The sequence below is a fragment of the Camelus bactrianus genome, chromosome 1 (assembly GCF_048773025.1).
Source record: "Camelus bactrianus isolate YW-2024 breed Bactrian camel chromosome 1, ASM4877302v1, whole genome shotgun sequence".
NCBI lineage: Eukaryota > Metazoa > Chordata > Mammalia > Artiodactyla > Camelidae > Camelus > Camelus bactrianus.
The window spans coordinates 57,633,425-57,657,274 of NC_133539.1; the positions used below are offsets into that span (position 1 = coordinate 57,633,425).

The following is a 23,850-nucleotide window of genomic DNA, read 5'->3' on the forward strand; positions in this document are numbered from 1 at the left end:
CCTGGTCTTTGTTGTAAAACTCCTGTATATCCTGGCTCCTCCCTACTTCTTTGGAGTAGTCCCTCAGAGCGATCTGAGAGGCTGTCATTCTGGGCTGAGTCCTCAGAAATATCCACAGAATAAAACATAACTCTCAACTTTTAGGTTGTGCATTTTATTTCAGCCAACACTATCATTTTAGAGCCGCAGTCTCCTTTTTGTACACAACTGTAGACTATCATAATCATTGACGTCACAAATATTTTTTACTTTTCTCACTGATTTAGGTTCTTCTACTTTTCTTATATTTTTTGTCTCTGAAGAGTTTATACTCTCTTCAAGACTTGCTTTTCTCTTTGGCCTTTTGCCTTTTATCCGCTATCTGATTCAACTTGGCAAAACTAATGGTGTGTAAGAGCCACCTTGATAAGATAGGACGGCTCTAGAATAGGTCTTGGAGCCTGGGGTTCTAGTCCTTTCTTGGTCCCTCTGAACTCTTATGCAATATTCTTCAGACTAGACTAGCAGAGGGATTTCAAACCAGTGTTCACCAAACCCATGTTGTAAGAATTACTGGAGATGCTTATTAAAAATACAAATTCTTAGATCCCTATTTAGATCTATTGAATAAGATTTTTCAAAGGAAAGGCCTATAAGTTTGTGTGTGTGTGTGTGTGTGATTTGCTCTGTAAATTTATATAAATATAAATATACATATATATATCCCTAAATGATTTCTATCATCAGGGAAGCTTAGTTTCCATAGGACAAGATTAAGATTCCTTCCCTCTCTGACATTATTTGATTCTATGAATGTTAGCATTGTATTGCCATAACCCAAGAAGAATTTTATCTAAACAAAGGAGTATCAGAGAACTAGTGTCAACTATCTAAAGTTTGGTATTCAGGGCACCTATGAGTGCAAATGAATTGGTGCCTTGCATACATGTGCTATTCCATCTGCTCTGCCAGATCAAATTCTAGAGGTACGAGGCCAGAGCAGGGGGAGCCACTGACATAATTAGATTTTAAAGGCATCTGTGCCTCTAGTGGTTAACTTGACTAGTAACTTCTGACTGTTCATTTGTTTTTGACCAAACTATGTCAGAAAGGGCAGTGCTTTCTGAAAGAATAACTACAGCTTAATCATTAATGTCTCAGTCAGAAATGAAGCTGGACTCTTCTTTGGGTAAAGGTTGGTGGGATAGAAGCGGGACGAGGAGTGTAATAGAAGCTGAGAAAACATGGTCAAAGTCTGAGATAGAGTTTAGGGAGAAAAGGGTAGAGTTTATCACGGTCTTTTTGTCAATAAATTGCTCAAACAGGTAATGTTAAAATAGTATGAGAGATAGTCACAGTTTCTCTCTCTCTCTCTCTTGTGTTCTTAAATAAAATAATTCATTCTCCTGTTTCTGGCTTCCTTGTTGGTTTAGTTCTCATTTTTCTTATCACTCTCTAGCCATTATTTTCCTTTTTCTTTTGACTGACAGCTAGACAAGCCACTTACTCTTCTTTTACCTCTTTGACTTAGCAAAAATAATACTGTATAAAATGCATCTGTCACTGCCATGTTTGTTCTTGTTCCTCCTCTGATAAGAACTAAATATTATATTCTGGAGCCATTTGGGAGTTCATTCACTGAAAATTAAGGAAAATGATGTTTATATTAGTACCTAGAAAATAACTGGTTTATAATTTTTACACAAGTTAAATTTTACTTGCTAATGAAATGATGGATTCATCTTGAAGTGAGAAAATGAAAACACAGGGAATGAATTTAGCAAAGGAGAAGAATGATTCACAAATGTACATCACCAACTGTTTACTTTCATTTCTTTGAGCTCTGCCTCTTTAATTGATATAAGATATATAGAGATATAGATATAGGTACATTTTAAAATATCTAGTTGAACTGAGTTATGTTGAAAACCAAAATTTGTTGCTGTCTCTGCAAATTCAATTTGAAGATGACTTTTCCTCTTCAGTGCATCTCAGTTTCCCCATATTCCTGTGTTTCCATTCCCATAGTCTTCATTCCTGAGTAATGACCACAGGCATTACTGATACTAATCTCTCTGTCAAGGCATAGTAAAAATTCCAGATCTGCCACTTAATAGCCACATGACTTTGGACAGATTATGTAACTTCTTGGGACATTAGTTTCTGTAAAATGGGAATAGTAGTAAGAATTAGAACATATAGATATATATGTATTAACCTTGCCTATAATAGGGTGTGCAATAAATGGCAGCTATTGTTACTTTGAAATTTATTTTTAAATCTGTGCTCTAGGCTGTGCTCCAGGCATTGTAGTCTTAACTAATTTTCATTCACTTGCAATTCCCCAGCTTTATCTCATGATGTGTTCTCACTTCCCCATGCTCTACCTTTTACATAATCATTCTTTTGACCCACTCTCTGAGGCCCAACCCTTTGTTTTTCTGTAGCTGTTTGCTTTTCTCTGGGCCAGGCAGCTGCTGAAGCCTGACACCCACAGGGTTAAACCTAGTTGCTGAAGCCACCCCCTCTTCCCCTCCCAAGTCCCCCTTTTCACTGTAGGCTGGCAGCTGTCCCAACTGCCTACCGAAGCCAAATGCTTGAAGAGAGAGAGAGTAAGGAGCTAGCCATGAATCCCTTCCAGAAAAATGAGTCCAAGGAAACTCTTTTTTCACCTGTCTCCACTGAAGAGGTACAACCTCGACCCCCCAGCTTTCCAAAGAAGCCATCTCCGGTGAGTTCCCAGATTCAGTTCTGCCTCTGACAGGAACAGACTTGCTCTTTTGGTCTCTTCCTTGGCCTCTGGAGCTCAGGCTGAGCTGTATTAGAGTATTAGAAGCTATTCTCGCTTGGAGTTAGAATTAACCTGTAAACTAAACCTAAACCTTTGTTTAGGAGAGGAAGCAGCAGGAAGAGGTCGTCAGAGTTCTTCAGTTGGTATCCAGGATTCTGCTGTATTTCATTGTAAATTCTGAGTTTCTCTGGGGTGGAAATAAAAGCTACTTGAATGTCCAGGGAAACTTGGCAGGCACTCCTTTCTGGAGAACTGTGTGTGACTGTTCTTTCTTTACCAACTTAAAAACTTCCGCCGGTGCTCAGAGTCTATGCTGGACACCAAGAGAAGTTTTAGAATAGATCTAGTCTCTATTACTGTATGTTCCAGTTTACAGTGGGACAAAGGACAGAGAAATGAAGAAGTAATAATAATATTTTACTTTATACACTTGTTAAAGCACTATCAAATTCATTGTCTCATATCCTCATATCAAAATCCTGTAAGTGGAGAGGATATAGTAAAACTAGCCAATATTTACTGAGTTCTTACTTTCCGCAAAGAGGTGGTAGTATTCTAGAGGTGGTTGTTTCTTTGAAATAATAGAACTGAAGTATAAAGACAGGTATAGTGACATGGCCAGGGTCAGTATGTTAACACAGCCAGTGACGGTGTTACATAGCTAGTCAAAGTATGTCAACTAAATTCCAGGTTGCATAATTCTCAAGCTGAGAGCTGGGAAGGTAAGAAGCCTAATTCATTGTATCTTTCAAGCAAGTTTTCAACCATACATTAATGTGTATTAATATTTAGGAGGGATGTTTATGTATATCCATTGGATAAAAGAATGAGTACATTATTTACTTAGTTCTATATCATCTGGTCCCACAGAATTTAAAGTTGCTCACAAAGATGTCTATACATGTTATGAATAAGAAGAGGCAATAAAAATCTCATGATAAAATTTTATTGAACCAAATATGGATATCTCCATCTCCCTGACATGTTAGTTGGGCTGTCATAAGGGGTAGGGATTTGAAATAAAACATGATATTCCTTATACTCTGACTGATACAGTACATGAAATAGTTTAGTCCTTTTATTGCCCAATAGGATTAGCATGAAAATGTTATAGAATCTCTCTTTCGTAGAAAAAATGGACATTTAATTTAACAAGATGTAAGAACTCTCTCCCCAAGTTCAGAGTGATCTGTCAGCTTACATTTAGGAATCTGTATTGAGCTCTGTGCCCAGCTCCAATAGCCTCTAAATGGTAAACCTTCATATTGCCAGGATTCCTCCCAGCATGGTGAAAAGGGCAGGTGGGGACAGAGGTTAATCTGCACAGTGGAGCTAAACAGGATACTGACATCTGAGTATAGCTGCTTGGACATGAATTCATGTCCAGGAGTCAACTTCTCATTCTGTTCCTAGAAATAAGAATGATTATTCTCCTGCCCAGGACCCTAAGCTTTTCATTTAGGACTTGTGGGACAATGAATAGGTCCTGGGTCCAGAATCAAGGAATGCCTGAGCAATTCCTTGTTAAATGAACGAGGAATAAAGTAATATTCAGAATAGTTTCTCTTACTCCTAAATCAAGAATGCAAGCACTTTTAGTATGATACTGTCTGTTTCATGAAGAGTAGGGACCATTGATTCACATTACCTATCATGGTGACTTAAATAATTTTTCAGTGGAGCAATCTAATGGTTTAAATAGGGAAATATATCTCACAGCTGAACCATTGCCTTTTTGTTTCATAGAAAATCTGTGGCTCCAACTATCCACTGAGTATTGCCTTCATTGTGGTGAATGAATTCTGTGAGCGATTTTCCTATTATGGCATGAAAGGTAGGTAATTTTGTGTCCCAGAGTCCTGCTCTTCACTCTCATCCCATGTTTGTAACAACCTGGTCTTATATGCACTTATTTCCCTTATCCACTCTTTCTGCCTTCACCCAATTGGTCCTTTTCTTTCACCAAAACCTCCAATAAATGCCTCATAGGATTTTACCTACTAACTTACACAGGCCAAGGACAGAAAGGCCTAATGGAAACCAGAACACAGCCTATGAGAACGTAAGTGGAAAAACTCGCATTATCGGCATTCCATTCTTCATTTCTATTCTTCAGGTCTATGAACTATATTGCTGCTGAGAAGGAGAAGGAAGGGATATTGAAACCCCATGTTCTTTGGGATTGGGCTAAATGATGCTCTGTACACATACACTAAAGGGAGGAATATTGCATTTATACACTATGCATAGCCCCATTCACTTTCCCCAAATCCAAAGTCGCTTCACTGATAGGAGTATTGAAGGTCAAGATCACCTTCAAAGACCAGATCAAATGTTCTCCCATAAGTCATTTTAATGCATCTATCTTGTTTTGTCTCCTTTTTTTTTTTTTTTTTGCTTCAGCTGTGCTGACCCTGTATTTCCTGTATTTCCTGCATTGGAGTGAAAACACTTCCACATCTGTATACCATGCCTTCAGCAGCCTCTGTTATTTCACTCCCATCCTGGGAGCAGCCATTGCTGACTCATGGCTGGGGAAATTCAAGTAAGAACGATGGGAGGTCTCAACCCAAGAAGCTTCACAGATTAATTGTGCAGAGGCTATCACTTCTAGCCTCTTGCTTCCAAAGAAGAACATACTTATGTCATCCATGACAAATAAGAATCTCTCTCAGACAACACAGAAAGGTTTTGTCTCTTCATTATCAGTTTTTCTAGTATTTTTACATCCTGTTCATTTGGGAGGGTTTTTTTTTTTCTTTTATCTAATTTTAATCCTCCATTTGGTAGTTTAAGACCAATTCTTGTTCTGATCTCAGGTGTGATAGCGATTGCTACTACCCACAAGAAAATTTATAATTCAGTGTAGTTATTTGGTATACTATCCATCTCTTCTCCAGATTGAGCCATCCTAACTCTTTTAGTATCTTCTTAGGTGTCTCTCTTTTCAGCTCTCTTGCCATCTCTGTTTCTCTTCTCTAACCTCCTTCTGTAGTTTCTTAAGACTATAGTAAGTATTTTCATGAATTAGACTAATGGTCTATTCAGTTCAGTATCTTTTATGTCTCTGAAAATAGCACCAAGAGATGTCTATGGGATAATGTTATAGTTGTTCCCTACAACATCCTCCTCATAGGCTGGAGAAGGATCTTGGATACCCATCGCTCACTTATTTTCTACGGACTTGTCATTTATGGAATTGTCTAAATTAGCATTTCTCAAAGTGTTGAAAATTGGTTGTATAGGATCGAATGAATATTATGTTGGAGCATAAAGCTCTCATGGTCAAATAAGTTTGAGAAATGCAGGGCTGAATAAAGCTAAAAAGGTTTCTTTACTGGATGAATTCTTATAGACTTTAAAAAGCTAATTCACACTGTAAAATCGCCAAAAGAAGGTAAAGTACACAAATTCAGAAGTCTTAAATGTACAGCTGGATGAATTTTTACATATGTATCACCATCACCTAGATCACTCTCCTTAGGGTCTTTGTAACCTTAGTACTTTCCTCTCTTGCCTTTAAATTCTTCCTCAGAGACAGTCTTTTCCTGTATCTAAAGCATGTGAAAATCTCTTGGTAACTTTAAACAAACAAAACTATTGTTAACCTTCCTTTGTGACCATTACCTCCAGATCTTACAAAGGTTTATTTATGTTTGTTACCATCCTTTCTCACTCTTCAGTATCACCCCTTAGGGCAGAGTAATATAATGCAATGCAATAGAGTCCAATTAAATTCAGTAAAAGTTTATTGAGTAAATTCTATTTGTCCAAAGAACCATGAGGGATAAAGTGATGAGTGAGACATAATACCTGCTTCACATTGCTCATGTTCAACTAGCTTTAATACAGAGCAGATTGTGGTAAGTACAAAAATGTATTATATGTTATCTTTTTATCCTGTTGAAATTCCTTTCTCTAAAATCACTGATAATGATCTCTTTGTTATCAAGTTCCAGAGGTCTTTTCTATATTCTTATTCACTCTGAACTTGTTTTAAAATTTCCGTCTGTTTATCACGCCTGTATTCTTGAAACTTCCTGGGCTTCTCTAGCACTGTATTTTCTGGTTCTTTTCTGCTTATTTTTTTGGATTCTTTCTTATTTGGCTTTCCTTTTGCCTTTGGCTTACTTCATTCTTTCCTGAATGTAGGCATTTCCCTGGTGTTTACCTTTGACCCTCTTCCCTTTCTCCAGATTCTCCCTCAGCAGGCCCTGAGGTGTCAATTTTAGCTCTATGCTGATAGCTCCTTGAAATCTGTAATCCTATCCCTGGTATGCATTAAAACTGCACACTAGCAATTACACCTTATCCTCTCTCCTGGCTTCCCTATACTCCTACATCCAATCAGTTCTCAAGTTCTACCTTACTTTTTCTATAATATCTGACACATTTATCCGTCTTCAACACTGAATCCCACTGCCATTAATTGCCACTACTCTAGCTTTGTTTTTCATTAGCCACTAAACTGGGCTATTGAAATGGACACCTAAAATGTTTTCATTGCTTTCTATATCCTTTTTTCACAACTGGGGCTATGCCCTACACCCAAATTAATCTACCTAAAAGAAATCCCTGTTCACATTACTACTCTGCTCAAAAATTTCTGCTGACTAACCCATTGTCTAATTAATCTCATCCCAACTTACCTTTCTGCTCTTATTGTCAAACTTACTCCCTTTCAAGAATGTTCACTAGAGAAAAATGGAATGCTAATATTTCCCTAATGATAGCCAGGCCATTTTTTGTATGTCCATTTGCAGTTTCTACTTCATGGAATCTCCTTCCTTGCCAGCCTTCCACGTGCAAACTCTTTAAGGCTCAATTCAAATGTTACTTATGCTATGGGGTATTCTCTGCCCCTCACCTTTCACCACTAGCTGGAAGTAATCTAATATTCTCTGAACTCCTTGTTTTTTCACCCTTGTTTTTACTCTTTGCTTGGTAAATGTAACATTTAACAATTCTGTCTTATTAATAACTACCTGTATATGAATCTACTGTCTTCTTCCAAACACTTAGAAGACAAAATCTCCTTTATATTTTTATCCAAAGCACCTAGAACAGTGCCTGGTACATAGCAGGCCCGCAATAAGTGTTTCAGTTAATAAATTTATCACTCTCAGATACTCAAATGTAAGCACACGTCTGAGGGTAGGTGTGGGCAGGCATGAAGATGACTTTTATTTTGTAGTGAGTATTATGGTTGCTTTTTAAATAATAGAACTATTTTGGGGATGAATTGGTATCTCTTTCAGAAAGGATGTGGGTTTGAGAAAACAGGAATAGCTTATGTGTGTATGTACAAGTTCACATGTACAAAGACAGTGATGACAGCAACATAAGAAAATAAGTGTTTACAACTACCCTGCCATCATACTTTACCCTGCTTTCTTAGGCCGGAAAATCAGGAAAACAGCAGGTTTTGTCTTCACTCTCTTTTTTGATTTGAACCTATAGTCTTCTTTTCTTCATTAGCTAAAGGAAAAAGGGTGTAGATTAAATGTTTCAAACTAAAAGTTTTTCCTCACCTTTTCTGTGCTCCCCTGCATGAGTCTGCATCTATGTGTTTACTTTTCTTCAGATGTTATTTTCAGGATGAAAAACATCCTATAACATTAGAAAGATTGTTCACACCTTCAAGGGTCAATTTTCTCAATTTAGTAAACAACTTCTATTAAAAGTTCTTCCTCTCTTTGTTGTCCCAGAACCATAGTTTTGTTCAGAGAAAATGGGCACCCAGGACCCCTGACTCTTATGTAAGGAACTCCCTGTATCAGGAGAGAAGTGAATCTTCCTCCTGGGCTACATGTAGGAAAGAGTAGCCAATAGATAGACAATAGAAAACAAAATTTATTAAGCATGGATACTGGCTTTTCATGATTTCTTTAAAAATCTACTAAGAGGGTTAATTATATGCTAGGTTGCTATTTTTGATGCTAAGTTACTTTTAAGAGAGAAAAACATTTTTAGTCATAGTCCCTAGTATTGGTTTTTATACCCTGTGACCCATCTCTATCAGTCTGGACGCTTGATCTTGGCAAGCCCTTAAAACCACTCTCTTCAATATGTTTGCTGCCAAATGTACTTTTGGATGTCCTTGCTACACTTTCCCTTTCTCTTTCTCCATGGGGCTCTGTCCCATGACCTTTCCCTCTCATATCTTTTTTATCTGGTCAGAGTTGACCCTCTTTATGCTAGGCCTCTTCCTTTGCCATCACTGCACATAGTCCTCTCAGCTCCTAAGCTCTAATTAAAAATGGCTCTGGATTTTGACATTCTTATTGTGAAATAAAACTGAAAACTTTTTCCTCTTCGCTTTCTTTTTTCCACATTAATTTGTTCATGATAGCGGGAAGGGTATAGCTCAGTGGTAGGGCATATGAGGGCATATGCTTAGCATGCACAAGGTCCTGGGTTCAAGTCAATCCCCAGTACCTCCATTAAAAAAAAAAAAAAAAAACTTGTTCATGATAAAGCTGAAGGAAAACTGGGCTGTAAGAAAGTAGAAGTTCTAGACCTAATTCTAACACTAATTAGAATGTCACTTTAGAAATATCCTTTGACTTCTCTGGATTTCTCTTTTCCTTATTTGCAAATGGGAAGTCTGGTCTATCTAAAACAGTTCTGTGTCCTGTGGTTGGGATTATAATGACCCCAATGACTCCATTTCAAATGCAGAATTTTCAGGCCTCTTTTGACTGCTCTTTCCTTCTGTTAAAGTTTCCTGTCATTAGCTTCCTCTCTTACATTCTTCATATTCTAGACTAGTTCCCCAAATCCTTCACCTAGAAGGTTGCCTGTTTTCCTCCTAAGCCATCTACACTTCTCTCATTCATTTAGTCCAACTTCTCTCATTCATTTAGTCCAACAAGCTGGTATCGCTCTGATCTCCCTATTCAGACTCTATGCCTCCAGCTCAGAATTCTTTTATTTTTTCTCTGTGATGATTTAGCATAAATCATTTGTTTTCGGGTTCATAATAACTGGCCTTGTTTTAGTCCCTTTTTATTCTCTTTCTTTCTACTCATTTTTTAAATTCCAACAAAGAGAACTTTTCTCCAGAAGATACTACAAGGCTTTCTGGGAAAGCCTGCCCCCTCCCCTGGTATTAACTACCCCTGAAATAGTCATTCATCTTCTTATCCCCTGCTTGCCATTATAAACCCTGTAAGATCTATTCATCCTGAAGAGCCAACCTAGGAAGATTAAGTATTTAGAATGAGAAATCCGCTTTCTGAGATTTCTGGCACCTCCAGCGTCTCTCCACTACCTCCTTTCCATTCTTTATATTCCATATTAGCATATATCACTTTAAAAAATCACAGAAGTAAACTGTATAATTTTCAAGGTTCCTTCTTATACTAATACCCTACTTATATGAGAAAGACTGCTGGTGTGGTCATACACATAAGGAGCATATTGTGTATGTGGTAGTGTGCCACGTTTCAGTGTGTATATCTCTACATATGTTTTTACTGGAATTCCTCACTCTTCTACTCCCTATTTGCCATTCAGTTTTTTTTTTTTTTTTGAAAAACAACACAAGAAGTCCCTACCAATGGCATGAGCTATATCACTGGACAGTCTATTCAAAGTCCCTGACTCCTTTTTTACCCTTGGTAATTTGTCCATGAGGAAACTGTGTTAGGGACTGCAATTAACCCAAGAGTTCAAGACCAGACTGAACCTGTGAGCCCTTTACATCTCTGTATATCCCAGTGATTGTGTTTGGAGAAAGTTCTTTGTTTTAGCAATCCTTTTTTTTGATGTCTACATGACATTCTTCCTTGACCCTTATGGATTTTTAGAGCCAAAGACATTCCTTGGGGAAAAAATAAATCAGGTCAAAGTACAAACACTGTCACTCACTACAAATCCATTTCTTGACATATTTCTACAAGATCAGGGAAATTCTGTGTATGTGTGGAGTAAGTGGGGGGAAAAGGAGAGAGCAGGTGTGAGAAATGTCCATTATCTCTAACACTAGAGGGTAAAGAGTTGCTGTCTACCTTTCTAGTCCATTTGCTTTGTTCACCGTTATTATTTCTATTTGTATTTCTCAGGTAATTCTTTCCTCTTCCACCCCTTTCTCCTTTCACTTCATTTATCCTGGCACTGAGAACAGTATGAACTCCTTGTTTGTATTACTCAAATCTCTAAATTCTGTTTGTAGACTGACTGGCTTAACTCTCTCAACAGGACAATCATCTATCTCTCCTTGGTGTATGTGCTTGGCCATGTGATCAAATCCATGGGTGCCTTACCAATACTGGGGGGACCAGTGGTACACACGTGAGTAAAACCATGTAATAAACTGAACCACTTTTCTTCCATTGGATAGGTAAATGTCTCACGCATTCTTTACAGATGTTTTTCTGTCTTCTTACCAGAGATGTCCCTTTTTTTTCCAACCCACTATTTTATTACAAAATTGGTTAAGAAGAAAAGATTGTGACCAGTTGAACTCTTTCCTGCTTTGTCTGAGCTCATTTGTTCTTATCAAACATTTGGGGACTTGTAGAATGCCTAGTTAGTATCCTTCTCATAAAAACTCTTCATATACTTGAAGACAATCATTAAAACCTTCATGCCGTCCATATTCCCTCACCTATTCACCTACCCATGCATTTTACTTTACTTGGGTTAAAAAAAATCTCTAATATTTGCTTATAATACGTTGTAGAATTTATATTCAAAGCTTGGATTATTTCCATTTATGTGTAGCTCTCCATATTCCAGTTGCTCTCTTCCTCTTTACTTAAGCTATTGACGTTATGATGCCAGAGCCTTTTGACAGATTCTCATGTCTCTTGCTGTAGTTAGTAGGGAGGGTTAGAGTTGTTCAAGAAGCAGATGATTAAAATTTTTTTTTAATTAAAAAAAAGCAGATCATATATATTCATGTTTATAATGTGCCTATATGTGCATTTTCCAAAGAGTTAAGAATTTTGTTTGAAATTTGATAAATATTAGATACCCCCTTACTGTCATTCCATCAAAAATTACTGTTGATTCTCCTATTAATTATGATTAATTTCAACATTTTCTTTTGTGATTAGTAAAGATATATGGGATATGGGTTCATAAGGTCTTTCCATTGAAGTGTACCTTTGACTAAGACAAGATTCGGAACCAGTGTTTTACCTTTGGAGTTCCTGCAGTATCTGCTTCTATCTGTTGCACACAAAGGGCAAATGAAACTATCAGGGACAAAATCTTCCCGTGTAATGTATACTTTCTGGCAGAAGCTCAAGAGTTGTAAAGAATGTCATGGCCCCTGGTTCTCCCCTAGGAGTGAAAGCATGTGGAAAATGCCCACGGTATAGAAATGTGAAGGAGGTCCTTACCCTTGTGTACATTTTTTTCCACCTGTAGCTCTATATTCAATTTCTACAGTTGTGTTTAGTATCAATATGGTTAGTATTCTCACCTCTCTGTTTCAGAGTCCTATCAATGATTGGCTTGAGTCTGATAGCTTTGGGGACAGGAGGTATCAAACCCTGTGTGGCAGCTTTTGGTGGAGACCAGTTTGAAGAGAAACATGTAAGAATTCTGTTATTTCTGTATTTTCAAAAATGTAGAACAGTCATTAAATAAGGTACCTGGCAGGTAGCCATTTGCCAAGATTGAAGTGATCCACTAGTCAGATCATATCTGAGAAGTTGTGTTCAATGCCAGGTACTGGTCATTAATATGGAGAAAAATGGCCAGGATGGTAGATGGACTAAAGACACATATTATGAAGAAAGGTTGATAGAAATGGATATATTTAACCTGGATAAGAAATAAAGAGAATATTATAGCTGTCCATAGATATTGGAAAGACGTCAGTAATTAAACCAGAGATCAATGAGTAAAACTACAGGAAGTTAGCTTTTTGCTTGATGGGAAGAAAAACTTTAAATAATTAGAGTTGGAAGCAGTGAGTTTACTCTCATTTGAGGTATTTAAGAAGAAACATGGTGGTCTCTCTGGGGATGGGAGGTGATGAGTAGTGTAGAGGTGACTTAAGCATCTCTAGCTTTCAGATTCTGTGAACAGGGAAAATGACCATTAAGAATAAAACAGATTGAGTTTCTATAGATGAATCTGTCTGGATGATCATTCCTTCTTTTCCTAAATACTATTCACTGTCAATGGGGGTGGGGGTGGGGGGAGACCTGGTATGAGTAAAGGTAAAAATGGGCCTGAATGAAGAGCAGTGACAACTAGACAAGGGAAATAGTCTATTCTTAGACCAGCCAACATTTCTAGCTTCTTCTTTTTCCTCTTAGTTTTCTTTTTTGTCTGTCTTCATGTATTATTCCCTCTTCTACAGCTATTTATCATGTTTCTGGTTTTTTCCTCTCTGTTATTCCTCTGTGTCCTGACTTCTGGTGTTTCTCTTACCCTTCAGACCATTTGAGTTATTTTATATTCTTTATCTGCCCGAAGATCCATAGATCATAATTGCTTGCTGACTTTGGAGAAATAACCAACCTTTGGCAAGTGGGGTTCTATCCACAATAAACTGTACACATAGATGAGTGGAATAGGTTTAAATGAGGACTAGAAGAGGAAGCAAAACACACCATAAATAGAAAATGAAGATTGTATTAATGTGTCAGGAAAAGATCTGGGGTCCCAGAATAAAGCACAGAAGTTCCTAATGAATAAAGCATCAGCAACTTTACTTGCAGGTTGCTTCATTTGGTAACTACTCCACAAAGATATTTCAAAAACAGGACAGCCACTTCTAAGCTCACAGATTTCCTTTTATATTCTCTGACTGACTTCCCCATAAACACTGGGTAAATTACCCTGTTTGAGCAACAGTTTACTCCACTGTCCTATGTTCTGGTCCTATTCCTACCACATATTCCACAAAATCTGTTATTTAATTCAATTATTTATTCACTTAATTAATGCAGTCAGTAAATATTAAGTCTGTAATATAGGTCAGGTGCTATACTAGATAGTGAGGATTACAGAAAATAGTAAGATACAATTTGTGTCCTAAAGGAACTCTCAACCCACTGAAAGGAACAGACATTTAATGCAAATAAATTAATATTAGAATGGATATGTATAGAACACAGTAGTGGCATAGTCTGTAAGATAAGACGGTAAGATAAGATGATCATTTTTGCCAAGATAAAAGGGTAAAAGAATGTTAAAGATGTTTGTTGTAGGTTCTGAAAGAAAGATGGGGTCAGCCAGATATGTGTTAAAATATCTAATATAATATTCACATACCATGGAGGCAATATCTGAATCTGTCTCTGTGTATGTACCTCTCTGTTAGTCCGGACATGAGGGGTAGGAGCTTGGAGGCACATGGCACTGATGATTTGTCCTGTATTTGTTTCTGTTTTGTTTTTTCAGGCAGAGGAACGGACTAGATACTTCTCAGTCTTCTACCTCTCCATCAATGCAGGGAGCTTGATTTCTACATTTGTCACCCCCATGCTGAGAGGTTAGGATCTTGTCTGAGGGGCCTGAGGGCTTTATTCTGGCCCAGAAATCCCTTCAAGGCTTCCTCCTGTCCATCTTCTCCTTTTATAAGTGTTTGAAAATCTGAGAGAACTTCTTTTAATCCTGATTTGTCTGGCCCAAAAGAAGGATTATAGATCAGGTGATGGAAGGTCATGTCTATGACCTCAAAAACCTGAGCTGGCAGAATAGAACATCAAAGATTCGAGGTTCAGGATGGCTTTTTTTTTTTTCTTTAGGAGATATACAATGTTTTGGGAAAGACTGCTATGCGTTGGCTTTTGGAGTTCCAGGATTGCTTATGGTGATAGCTCTTGGTAAGTGCAGCAGGGCAGAGGAAACCAATAACCACTGATGCCTCCCACATGTAAAGCATGATGTAAGCACTTTACACAAACTATTTCATTCAGTCCTCACACTAATATATTAGGTAAACATTATTGATATTGGCGATAAATTAACTTAATAAAGTCAGAAACCTTAAAAAAAGAAAGTACCCAAGGTTATACAACTAATAAGAACTTTCTTAGAGAGCTTTAAGAAAGACTGATCCCTGGACCCCACGCAGGACCAATTAAATCAAGATTTATGGTGGGATAGGGCCTTGACATCTATAATTTTTTGAATATCTAGGTGATCCTAATGTGTAGTCAAATGTGCAGTCATAATATGAGATGTACTGATATACACTATAATATGTAAGGAGGCAAGGAAAATAACTAATCCTTTCTCTCAAACTAGTTTATTTCATCTGATAGTTATTTATCTGGTAATTGGAAGATTTTTAAAACTCTTTGATTCTTTTCAAGTAGTTTCCAAGTTTAGCTATTTCTGCCCCGCTCTACAATGCTCCCAAGAAGTTTGCTCTTGAGCAAAGAGAATAAGAGGAGTTGGATAAGTAGGTGGAAACTGATGCAACTTAAATCAAGTGGCAGTCTCTTTACCGCCAAGAATCCAGCAATGGAGGAGGAAGGGGGATGTGTGTGTAGCTTAGTTTATACAGTCTAAGGGGAAACTTGGACATGATTGTTTCTAATCATTGACCTGGAAACCTGTTCTCACACTGGGCCTTTGGGTAGCACCTCCCCCTGGAAGATATCCAGTCCATGTATAAAGAGCTCAATAGAGGAAAAGGAGCCCAGGGACTCAATGTCCCATCTGATTATTTTCTACCAGGGAGAGGGGGCTCATAGTATTACTCAGACTGCAATTCCAGTTCTAAGGAGGTTTATGTGTTTTTCTAGGAGACCTGTGATAATACATTTTCTGCTTCCTTCTCCCTTAGAAGCTAAACATTTTCCTAAATATTTTCCTTGTTTTCTACTGATTAATACTGTGTCTCTTTCTCTGGATTACTGCATAATAATAATATTTATAATACCAGAATGATTATGAAAATCAAAAGAGATGCTGAAATGTTGTATAAATTATGAAACATTAAACAAGTATTAGCTGTCATTAGTCAGCTGCTTCGGTTTTCAGGGTACTAATAACTCAATTCTCTGGCTTTTCCCTATAATTTAAAATATTCATTTGATTTATTTCACTCATTAATTCATTCAGCAAACATTTGTTTAATGAACCTTCTGTGTGTCAGATTCTGTACTAGGTAGTGGTGTCACATTGGTGAGTTAGATAGCTACAGAATTCATGCTTTCAAAGAACTTATATAGTCCAGCAGGAGGAGGTAGACAGACAAGTACACAGGGAGAACTTTCAGTACAGTATGATCAGTGTCACAAATGGGGAAACAGAGAAAGCTATAGGAACACACAGGAGGGATGTCTGACTAAGACTTTGAGGATCAGAAGAGGTTTGCCTAAAGAAATGATATCTAAGATAAAACCTAAAGGTTTAACAGCAGTTAATCAAAGAAGAGATGGGGAAGTGAAACAGAAATAGGACATGGTATCTGTAACACAAGGAGATGAAAGATAGTATGACCTATTTGAAGGACTTAAAGGAATTCAGATTGCCTGGGACAGAAATAAAAAAGATAAAGAGGAGAAATTGACAGAAACCAGATAATGAAGGACCGTTTACATCATAAGGAATTAGAACTTTATCAGGAGGATAGTGGAAAGGTACAAAAGGATTTCAAATAGTGGAATGTTAGATTTTTATTTTTCAATGGTATCTCTGACTATAATGTGGTAAAAGAATGGGTTAAAAGTGAGACATGGATATATTTGTCTTGATTACTGAATTTTTGGTACTCCCTTCAATTTTGTGCTCAAGGTGAGTGCCTCACTAAGCTCACCCTAGTTGGCCCTGGCAGAATTGACAAACTTGATATGATTAGATATATGAAACCGAAGGGGAAGATAAGCCAAGATTGAATGTAGGGTTGTGACTTGAGCAAACTGTTGAATGGGGGGGGGGTCATTAATTGAGATAGTAAGGGAGAACAGGTTTGGTGCAATAATAATTAATTTAGTTTTGGACATGTCACATTTTAGATGTCCTTGGAACATCCAACTGGAGTATCAGACATTTATTTGGAAATACAGGTTTAGAGTTCAGAAAAAATGTTTGGGCTATAGAATAAGATCTAAAGCTGTTAGTATATGGATAGCAATTCAGTCATGAAAATAGATGGAATAACTAAGAGATAATAAGAGTCGGGTAAAAAGAGAGCAGGGATAGAATCCTGAGGTTTTTAAGAGACAAACAAAGAGGAAAAGCCCACAAATGAAACTAAGAAGGAGTGGCCGAACTCATGGTAGTTCTGTCTTGGATACCGAGAGGATTTCAAGAAGAGAAACATTCAGAGTAACAAATATTACTGACTAGGAAAGTGAGACAGGGTAGAAAATGTCCATTAAATATAGTGACAACAAGGTCATTGATTTGGTGATGTCAGTTATGGTAGACTGGTAAAGATTCAAGACTAATTAGTGTCAACTGGGCAGTGAATAAGAGGTAAGAAAGGGAAAACAGTACCTATTTATAGCTGAAAGGTGACATGGAACCGAGAGGATATTGCTTGAATATTATTAGGAAGACTCCAGCAGAGAAAGAAGTTAAAGATGTAAGAGAAGACAGTATAATCATTGTGAAAGCACACATGGCAGAATTGCCTTTGTACAGGAGGAGGAGTCTCACCTTCACCTAAATGGAGGAAAGGATGGGTGGGGCAGGAAGTTGAGAGAGTTTTTATTTGAAGTCTTTTATTTTCTCTGTGAAGTGGGAGGCAACAATCCATACGAATGGGAGGAGATAGTAGGGAAATTCAAGGTCCCTACTCATCTTAAGTGGCTTTGAAATTTAAGTGTGACCTTGTCAAGTTCATCACCTGGCCTTTTATCACTCCACTGTCACTTTTTAGACCAGAATTCCTGAGAATTCCAGCCTCTTCCTAGAAAACTGAAGAAAAACAAGTTTCAGGAGCAGCCTATTTCTGATCCAAAATCTTCCTCTTGTCTAGACACCGCTTTATTTACCCAGTAGTCTCCCAGGTCTGGCATTCTTGCTCTGAACTATTTTTTTCTGTCAACAGTAAAAAGGCTTTGGTAAGTAAAGGGTACTATTTGGAGAAGCTTTGGGAAACTGAGAGGATAAATAAAGAAAAAGTGATAGAGTGAATCTGACTGAGAGGAATGCAGAAATCAGAAGGTTAAGATAGAGAAAAGTAAGATAAGTCAGGCATTCTGGTATGTAAGGATATTGGAAAGTGCTACTGGTCACTGAGAAAGGCATCTCTGGTAGAAGATCTCTGAGAGGGGCATCTTGCTGGAGCTGGGAAACCCGTTCAAGAGGAAAGTACATCTGGGAGGGTACCAAGATGGAGGTCTCCCACTGATTTTAATTACATTTAATAATCCTTTTTAAAAACTGTACTTTTTTATGATTAGAAAAGTAACATCTCATTATTGGTAATTTGGAAAATAAAAGAAAAAACAAAATTAAATTCACCTATAGATAGCTGTGGTGATGTGGTTAAAGAATAAACAAGGGGGGTAAGGGAAAGAGAATGGGCTCAAGAATAGAAATAGTACAGAAAAGAAATTTTTGAGGGGATGATGAATAGTAGTTAGAGCACAGGGTACCTAATGGAGAGCAAAGAAGGTAAAGTGAACATAGTGGGTTGAGGGGAGCTCCACTGTAGACAATGGCCATGTCTTTTTTATCTTTATTCCCAGTAGTGTCTAGCATGGTGTGTAATGCAAGAATGAATGAATGAGGTGCTTTATGGTGGTTAAGAGCGTAGATTTTTTTTTAACTGGAGGTACTGGAGATTGAACCCAGGGCCTTGTGCATGCTAAGTATACACTCTACCACTGAGCTATACTCCCCACCCCCACCCCCCGCCCCGCAAAGAGCATCGATTTTTGACTCAGACTGGCCTCAGGTCAAAAATGTAGTTTCTAGCTGTGAAATCTTGTACAAATTACTTAGTTTCTTTAATCTTAGATTTTTTCATGTATAGAATGGAGACAGTAATACACATTTTGTCAGGTTAAATCAGTACTGTATGTAAAATGCATAACACTTTACATATATAATAAACCTTCAAGAGATGGTTAGTGATAACAATAACCACAGGATAATAATAAACTTGGGAAGGCTTTCCATGCCAGGAGTTTGGGCTTATTAAGTAGGTCCTAGAAAAAAGATTTTAATTTGGCATCAGATGAGAGAAGGAGAAGACACTAGGGAATGAGAAAGTAGTTGATGGCCCTTTTGATAATGTAGGGTGGAAATTGTGAGGTCCTAAACAGGAGTCATGGTGATGCAAAAAAGCGGGTAGAAGGGAAATACACTGAAGACAGAGGATCAGTGAAAGCTGGTAATATATCAGATGTAGAGATGGAGAAAGAAGAGTGAGAATTCAGAGATGACTTCCGTTTCTGTGATTATAAGAGAATCTCAACAATGTTACTGTTCTCTTGGCTCCCATAGTTTTGTAACTCCAAAGTCAGGGAACGTAAGTCAGTTTCCTCCCTTTATGAGATTTTCCAGTCATTCCTACACTTCAGCAGTCTGTCTTTAGCATTGACATACTGAATGTGCTGAATGAGAAGCTAAGATCCTTGTTTGTGTATCAACTGCAGTTGTGTTTGCCGTGGGAAGCAAAATATACAAAAAACCACCTCCTGAAGGAAACATAGTGACTCAAGTTGTTAAATGTATCTGGGTAAGTCCATGAATCATTTACCTACCTTTCTCAATCAAAGGGAAAGAGATGGTGTGATGAGCATATAGGCCTTCAAACATGGATATACACCTTTCTCAATGATCTCTGTTCTACTTCTGTGCCTTTTGGAAAACAGATTAACTGGTCTTACCCCATGTGCCTCTACTTAACCACTAACTTAAAAAGATAAGGTAACTATTTTTTTAATTGGCAAAAGTCTTCTGAAATGTAGTTATATATGTTGCCAATAGAAAATAAGGATAGATAAAATTATATTTGAAATATTCTGAAATTCAATGTCTGATGAAATCAAAGGATTGGAGCAAGTCAGAGTATGTGTGTTTGAGGGAGGGATAATAAATTAGAAAAGGCAGGGGATATTTTTTTGTGTCTCTCCTCTGGTATCTATGCTCTGCCCTAGTTTGCTATTTCCAACCGTTTCAAGAACCGTTCTGGGGACGTTCCAAAGCGAGAGCATTGGCTGGACTGGGCAGCTGAGAAATACCCAGTAAGTTGGAACTGCAGAAACATCTGATGCCTCCATGGAATCTTTCCTAATGTCCAAACTGATTCCCTCCTGCTATATTCTTTTACTGTTCTGGGCCACTTCTACTCTAAGCAAGAAAACCCTATCTGGCAATTCAACCTGTTCCATCTTCCCTCTTCTTGTAGAAGCAGCTCATTTTGGATGTGAAGGCACTGACCAGGGTACTATTCCTTTATATCCCACTGCCTATGTTCTGGGCTCTTTTGGATCAGCAGGTAAGAATAGTTCTTTTGAAAGCTACCCCTTCCTCTAACTCCTTCCCTCTTACAGGAAAGAGTTTTCTCATAATAGCGTCTGTTTGCCCTAGGGCTCACGGTGGACTCTGCAAGCCACCAGGATGAATGGGAATTTGGTGAGTAGAAGAGATTTTTCCAGAGAAGTCCTATCATTTTGTTTATAATCCATATTAAGAAAAAACTTCTTTGTGTTATCGCCTGAAAACTGACATAAGGTCATAAGAGAGATGCCATTAGCATGAAAGTACTGAGTAAGCAAAGTAAAGAAAGCTAGTCTAGAAATAAAAGCCAGAATCTTATCTTTAAAAATCAGGAACATAGGGTGGGAAAGATTTATTCATTTGTAGGATAAGTTAATTAGATTTTATTTGTTTATTTATTTTTTTAAACAGGGGACTGAACTGGGGATTGAACCCAGGACCTCGTGCATGCTAGGCATGGGCTGTACCACTGAGCTATACCCACCCCCAAGGTGGGGGGAGATTTAAACATATACAAGGAAGCCTTGAGAGGATAGCAAATGAAGTGATAGAGACCTGGGGGAGTGGTTGTTTTCTTTCATCTAAACCTGACCAGGGCACAGCAGGGACAGGTTTGATTGCTGCTCCTACACAATTGTCCCCATCTCTCAGGCAGGGCTCACGGCAGAGGACCGGAAGTGGGATATTTTGTACATGGATTTGGAAATAACGAGAAAATTGTAAACATTATTTTCTCTTTTTCCAATTTCCATTCTTTGGCAAAGTCTGCCCTCAGTTGTTCCACTTCCTAGATTACTGTATTGTTTTCCTACTATTTGTGAGGAGGGAGGGTGGAATGATGCCAGGGTTTTATAAACCATCTATTTGGAGCTTGCCTAATATAATTTCACCTTTTCCCTTCCTCTGGTTGTCCAGGATTTACCATGGTTGTCCTCTTTTTGACCCCCTGGAGAAAAACTTCAGAAACAATATGTGTCAGTGGGAGTCTTCCCCCAGCCATGATGTCTTGTCCTTCACATCATTATCACCTATGACTGCAGTTACTGTGATTAATAAAAACACACTGACTCTATTTTCTCTCAAGTTGAGGAAAGGATGGTTCACAAAAAATAAGATTCTCCCTTAGGCCCATCTGCCTTCAGCAAACATAGCCTTAAACTATTCCCAGTCTGTTTCCCCACGTATCCTTACAAGGGCAATAGGCCCTGAAGCGAAGATCTGTTGGATTTTATCCTATGCCTTTCACCAGCTAATTAGCAAGATTGTTGATCTAGGCCCTTTCTGTCTTCAGGCCACCATCTAACTGTGATTTGTTGTAACATTTCAGGGTTTCTTTGTGCTTCAGCCTGACCAGATGCAGGTAGGAGACTTGTGCATAGTCATTGGGACGTGTTTCTTTCCTCATCTATACCTCTACCAGTAGTAATAGGATTACTAGCCATAATTTGAAGTTTTTTCCCTTGTATGCTGAGAAGGGGTAAACATATGGATGAAAATATTCTCTTTAACCTCCACAGTTCTCTTTTACATCCTCTGTTACATCCTGCCCAACTTCAGGGAGACTGAGTTTTGAGCTCACAGGAAGAGTATAAGCACTGGATTCCCCCCCCCCCATGTTAAGTATCATGGAAATATTGTCAAAGAAATTGTAAGACTTTGTTGTGTGAGCAGCAAAGTGGGAATCTCTGTTTGTTGGTGACTCCCAGTTATTTTTTTAACCCCTTATTCAACAGTGCCCAGTTCTTCCTTCTCTCCTTCCTTTCTCCTGGCCATGACATTTTCCCCTGAGCTGTGGAACTGGAGAAGATAAGTGAAAATGGAAGGGGAGAACTCCCAACTGATTGGCAGAAAAACAGGTTCAGAGTGAAACTAGTTCCTTGGAATATTTGGAAGCTAATGTGCTATGCAAGGGAAACAGTCTTGGGTGTAAAGGGATTGAGAGACGTGGAATCTTTCTGTGCTTAGTATGATGAAAGTGTGTTTGGATGTGAGAGTGTGCGCGTGCAAATGACAGCACATATTCACACTCATAGAAAGCTTGTGACTAATCCCTTTTCACTGTGACATTACAGGTACTAAATCCCTTTCTGGTTCTTATCTTCATCCCATTGTTTGACCTTGTCATTTATCGTCTGGTTTCCAAGTGTGGAATTAATTTCACGTAAGTGTTCACTATGTCTGTGTTTCTCCAAACTGACTCAATACTTGCCCAGTTTGATAAAGATTCAATGTCTTTTCTACTTCATGATGATTTGTTTGGGTTTATCATTTTTCTGCTTCTTATTATCCATGTTAGTTTAAATGCCTATTAATGGTGGAGGATGGGAATTGAATCTAATTAATTCTTATTATAGAGAGCCCGAGCCATTACTGCAGACTTACCTGCATGATGTTGAAGGGTTAGGACCAAGACTAAGCTTGGTGGAAAGTCAACATTATCTGAGATTAGGCTCTGAAACCAACTTGTTACTTTGTTCTTGAATGTTGCCTCTTCAAAGTCTAAAGCCATTGATGATAACTAATTCCATTAAATCTCCTATTGTCCCTATGAAACAAATGGAGGACCTCTTAAGAGTGGGATAGAATTGTCCCTAATTACTGCTTTCCCTCATTCTAAATAGAGAACTGTTATTCTTTGTGAAGTTTGACAGAGGAGGGTCTTAAGTCTCCTAATTTCTGCTTTAATAACAATTTCCTTTTGCTAACCATTGTCATATTCAAATGACCTTTTGTCATTCACTCATTCATGGAGCAGATTTTTTTAATCCAGCACCAAGTGCTATGCAGATGTAAGAGCACAAACCTTGCTCTTAAGGAGTTTACTCTTTAGGAAGGGAGCTGGAAAATATGCAGTTAATTATTGCACAAGGTGAAATATGTTAAGTGCCCTAAGAAGGGGGGCAAAGTGCCAAGGAAATGTAGAGATGGAAGAGAGTGCTCCCTGCGGCCAGGCTCAAGAAAGGCTTCTGAAGACTAGGAAAAGAAGATAATAATATATAGTGACTGGTATATGCTAGTGTTTAATAAATCTGGGTATATTACTATTATTTTTGTTATTATGACATAATGGATAGAAAAATCATCATAAACAAAGGTAGAGGTGGGAAAATGTAGTGTATTACAGAGAACAGTACAATGTGACTTAAGCAGGGGTAGAAGGAAGAATGTGTGAAGGGGAGTTCTAGGAAATACTTTGAAAAGTAATTGGGACCAAATTAGGTAGGCTTAGGGGGTTTAGATTGTATCTTTTAGAGTCTAGAATTTAGATTTAATTGTCTCTCCCTTTCCTCTACAGATCGCTTAGGAAAATGGCTGTTGGCATGATCCTAGCATGCCTGGCATTTGCAGTTGCTGCAGCTGTAGAGATAAAAATTAATGTGAGTTCAGTAAATCTTAAGCTTCATGAGAGCAGGACCATGTCTATTTTGTTCACTCTTCTGACTTATTCAATCTTGATTCCCTGAGCCCTAGCACAGTACCTGTTTTAAAGAAGGTGCATGAGAAGTATTTGAGGCAAATGAGTGGATACAGGGGTAGAGCAGCAGTGCAAAATGAGGCCCACCTCCCACCTGAGTGATTCAGAATATATTGTCAAGGAATTTCCAAAACACCAATATCCAAGATATATAACCGTATCTTTATTACCTTATGAGATACTGAAACAAATACCTTTTGGCTTATTGAATTGCTGCTATTGGGGAATG

The 23,850-nt window shown here is 38.0% G+C and overlaps 1 protein-coding gene across 3 annotated transcripts in view; it reads left to right on the top strand.

The window, feature by feature from the left end:
* The first annotated feature begins 828 nt into the window (after nucleotides 1-828).
* The window catches only part of SLC15A2 (solute carrier family 15 member 2), a 34,768-nt gene continuing 11,746 nt past the window's right edge, over nucleotides 829-23,850 (top strand). The window contains exons 1-14 of one of the 3 annotated variants that reach the window (XM_074364496.1): nucleotides 829-2,710; nucleotides 4,517-4,604; nucleotides 5,174-5,315; nucleotides 10,973-11,065; nucleotides 12,217-12,316; nucleotides 14,138-14,228; nucleotides 14,485-14,562; nucleotides 19,300-19,382; nucleotides 19,804-19,890; nucleotides 20,055-20,144; nucleotides 20,237-20,281; nucleotides 21,474-21,506; nucleotides 22,219-22,307; nucleotides 23,442-23,523. In XM_074364496.1, coding sequence (XP_074220597.1) covers nucleotides 2,573-2,710; nucleotides 4,517-4,604; nucleotides 5,174-5,315; nucleotides 10,973-11,065; nucleotides 12,217-12,316; nucleotides 14,138-14,228; nucleotides 14,485-14,562; nucleotides 19,300-19,382; nucleotides 19,804-19,890; nucleotides 20,055-20,144; nucleotides 20,237-20,281; nucleotides 21,474-21,506; nucleotides 22,219-22,307; nucleotides 23,442-23,523 — 1,239 coding nt within the window. In that variant the 5' untranslated portion in view covers nucleotides 829-2,572. The remainder of the gene's footprint in view (nucleotides 2,711-4,516; nucleotides 4,605-5,173; nucleotides 5,316-10,972; nucleotides 11,066-12,216; nucleotides 12,317-14,137; nucleotides 14,229-14,484; nucleotides 14,563-19,299; nucleotides 19,383-19,803; nucleotides 19,891-20,054; nucleotides 20,145-20,236; nucleotides 20,282-21,473; nucleotides 21,507-22,218; nucleotides 22,308-23,441; nucleotides 23,524-23,850) is intronic. The other 2 variants (XM_010970889.3, XM_074364501.1) reach the window with 2 other exon arrangements.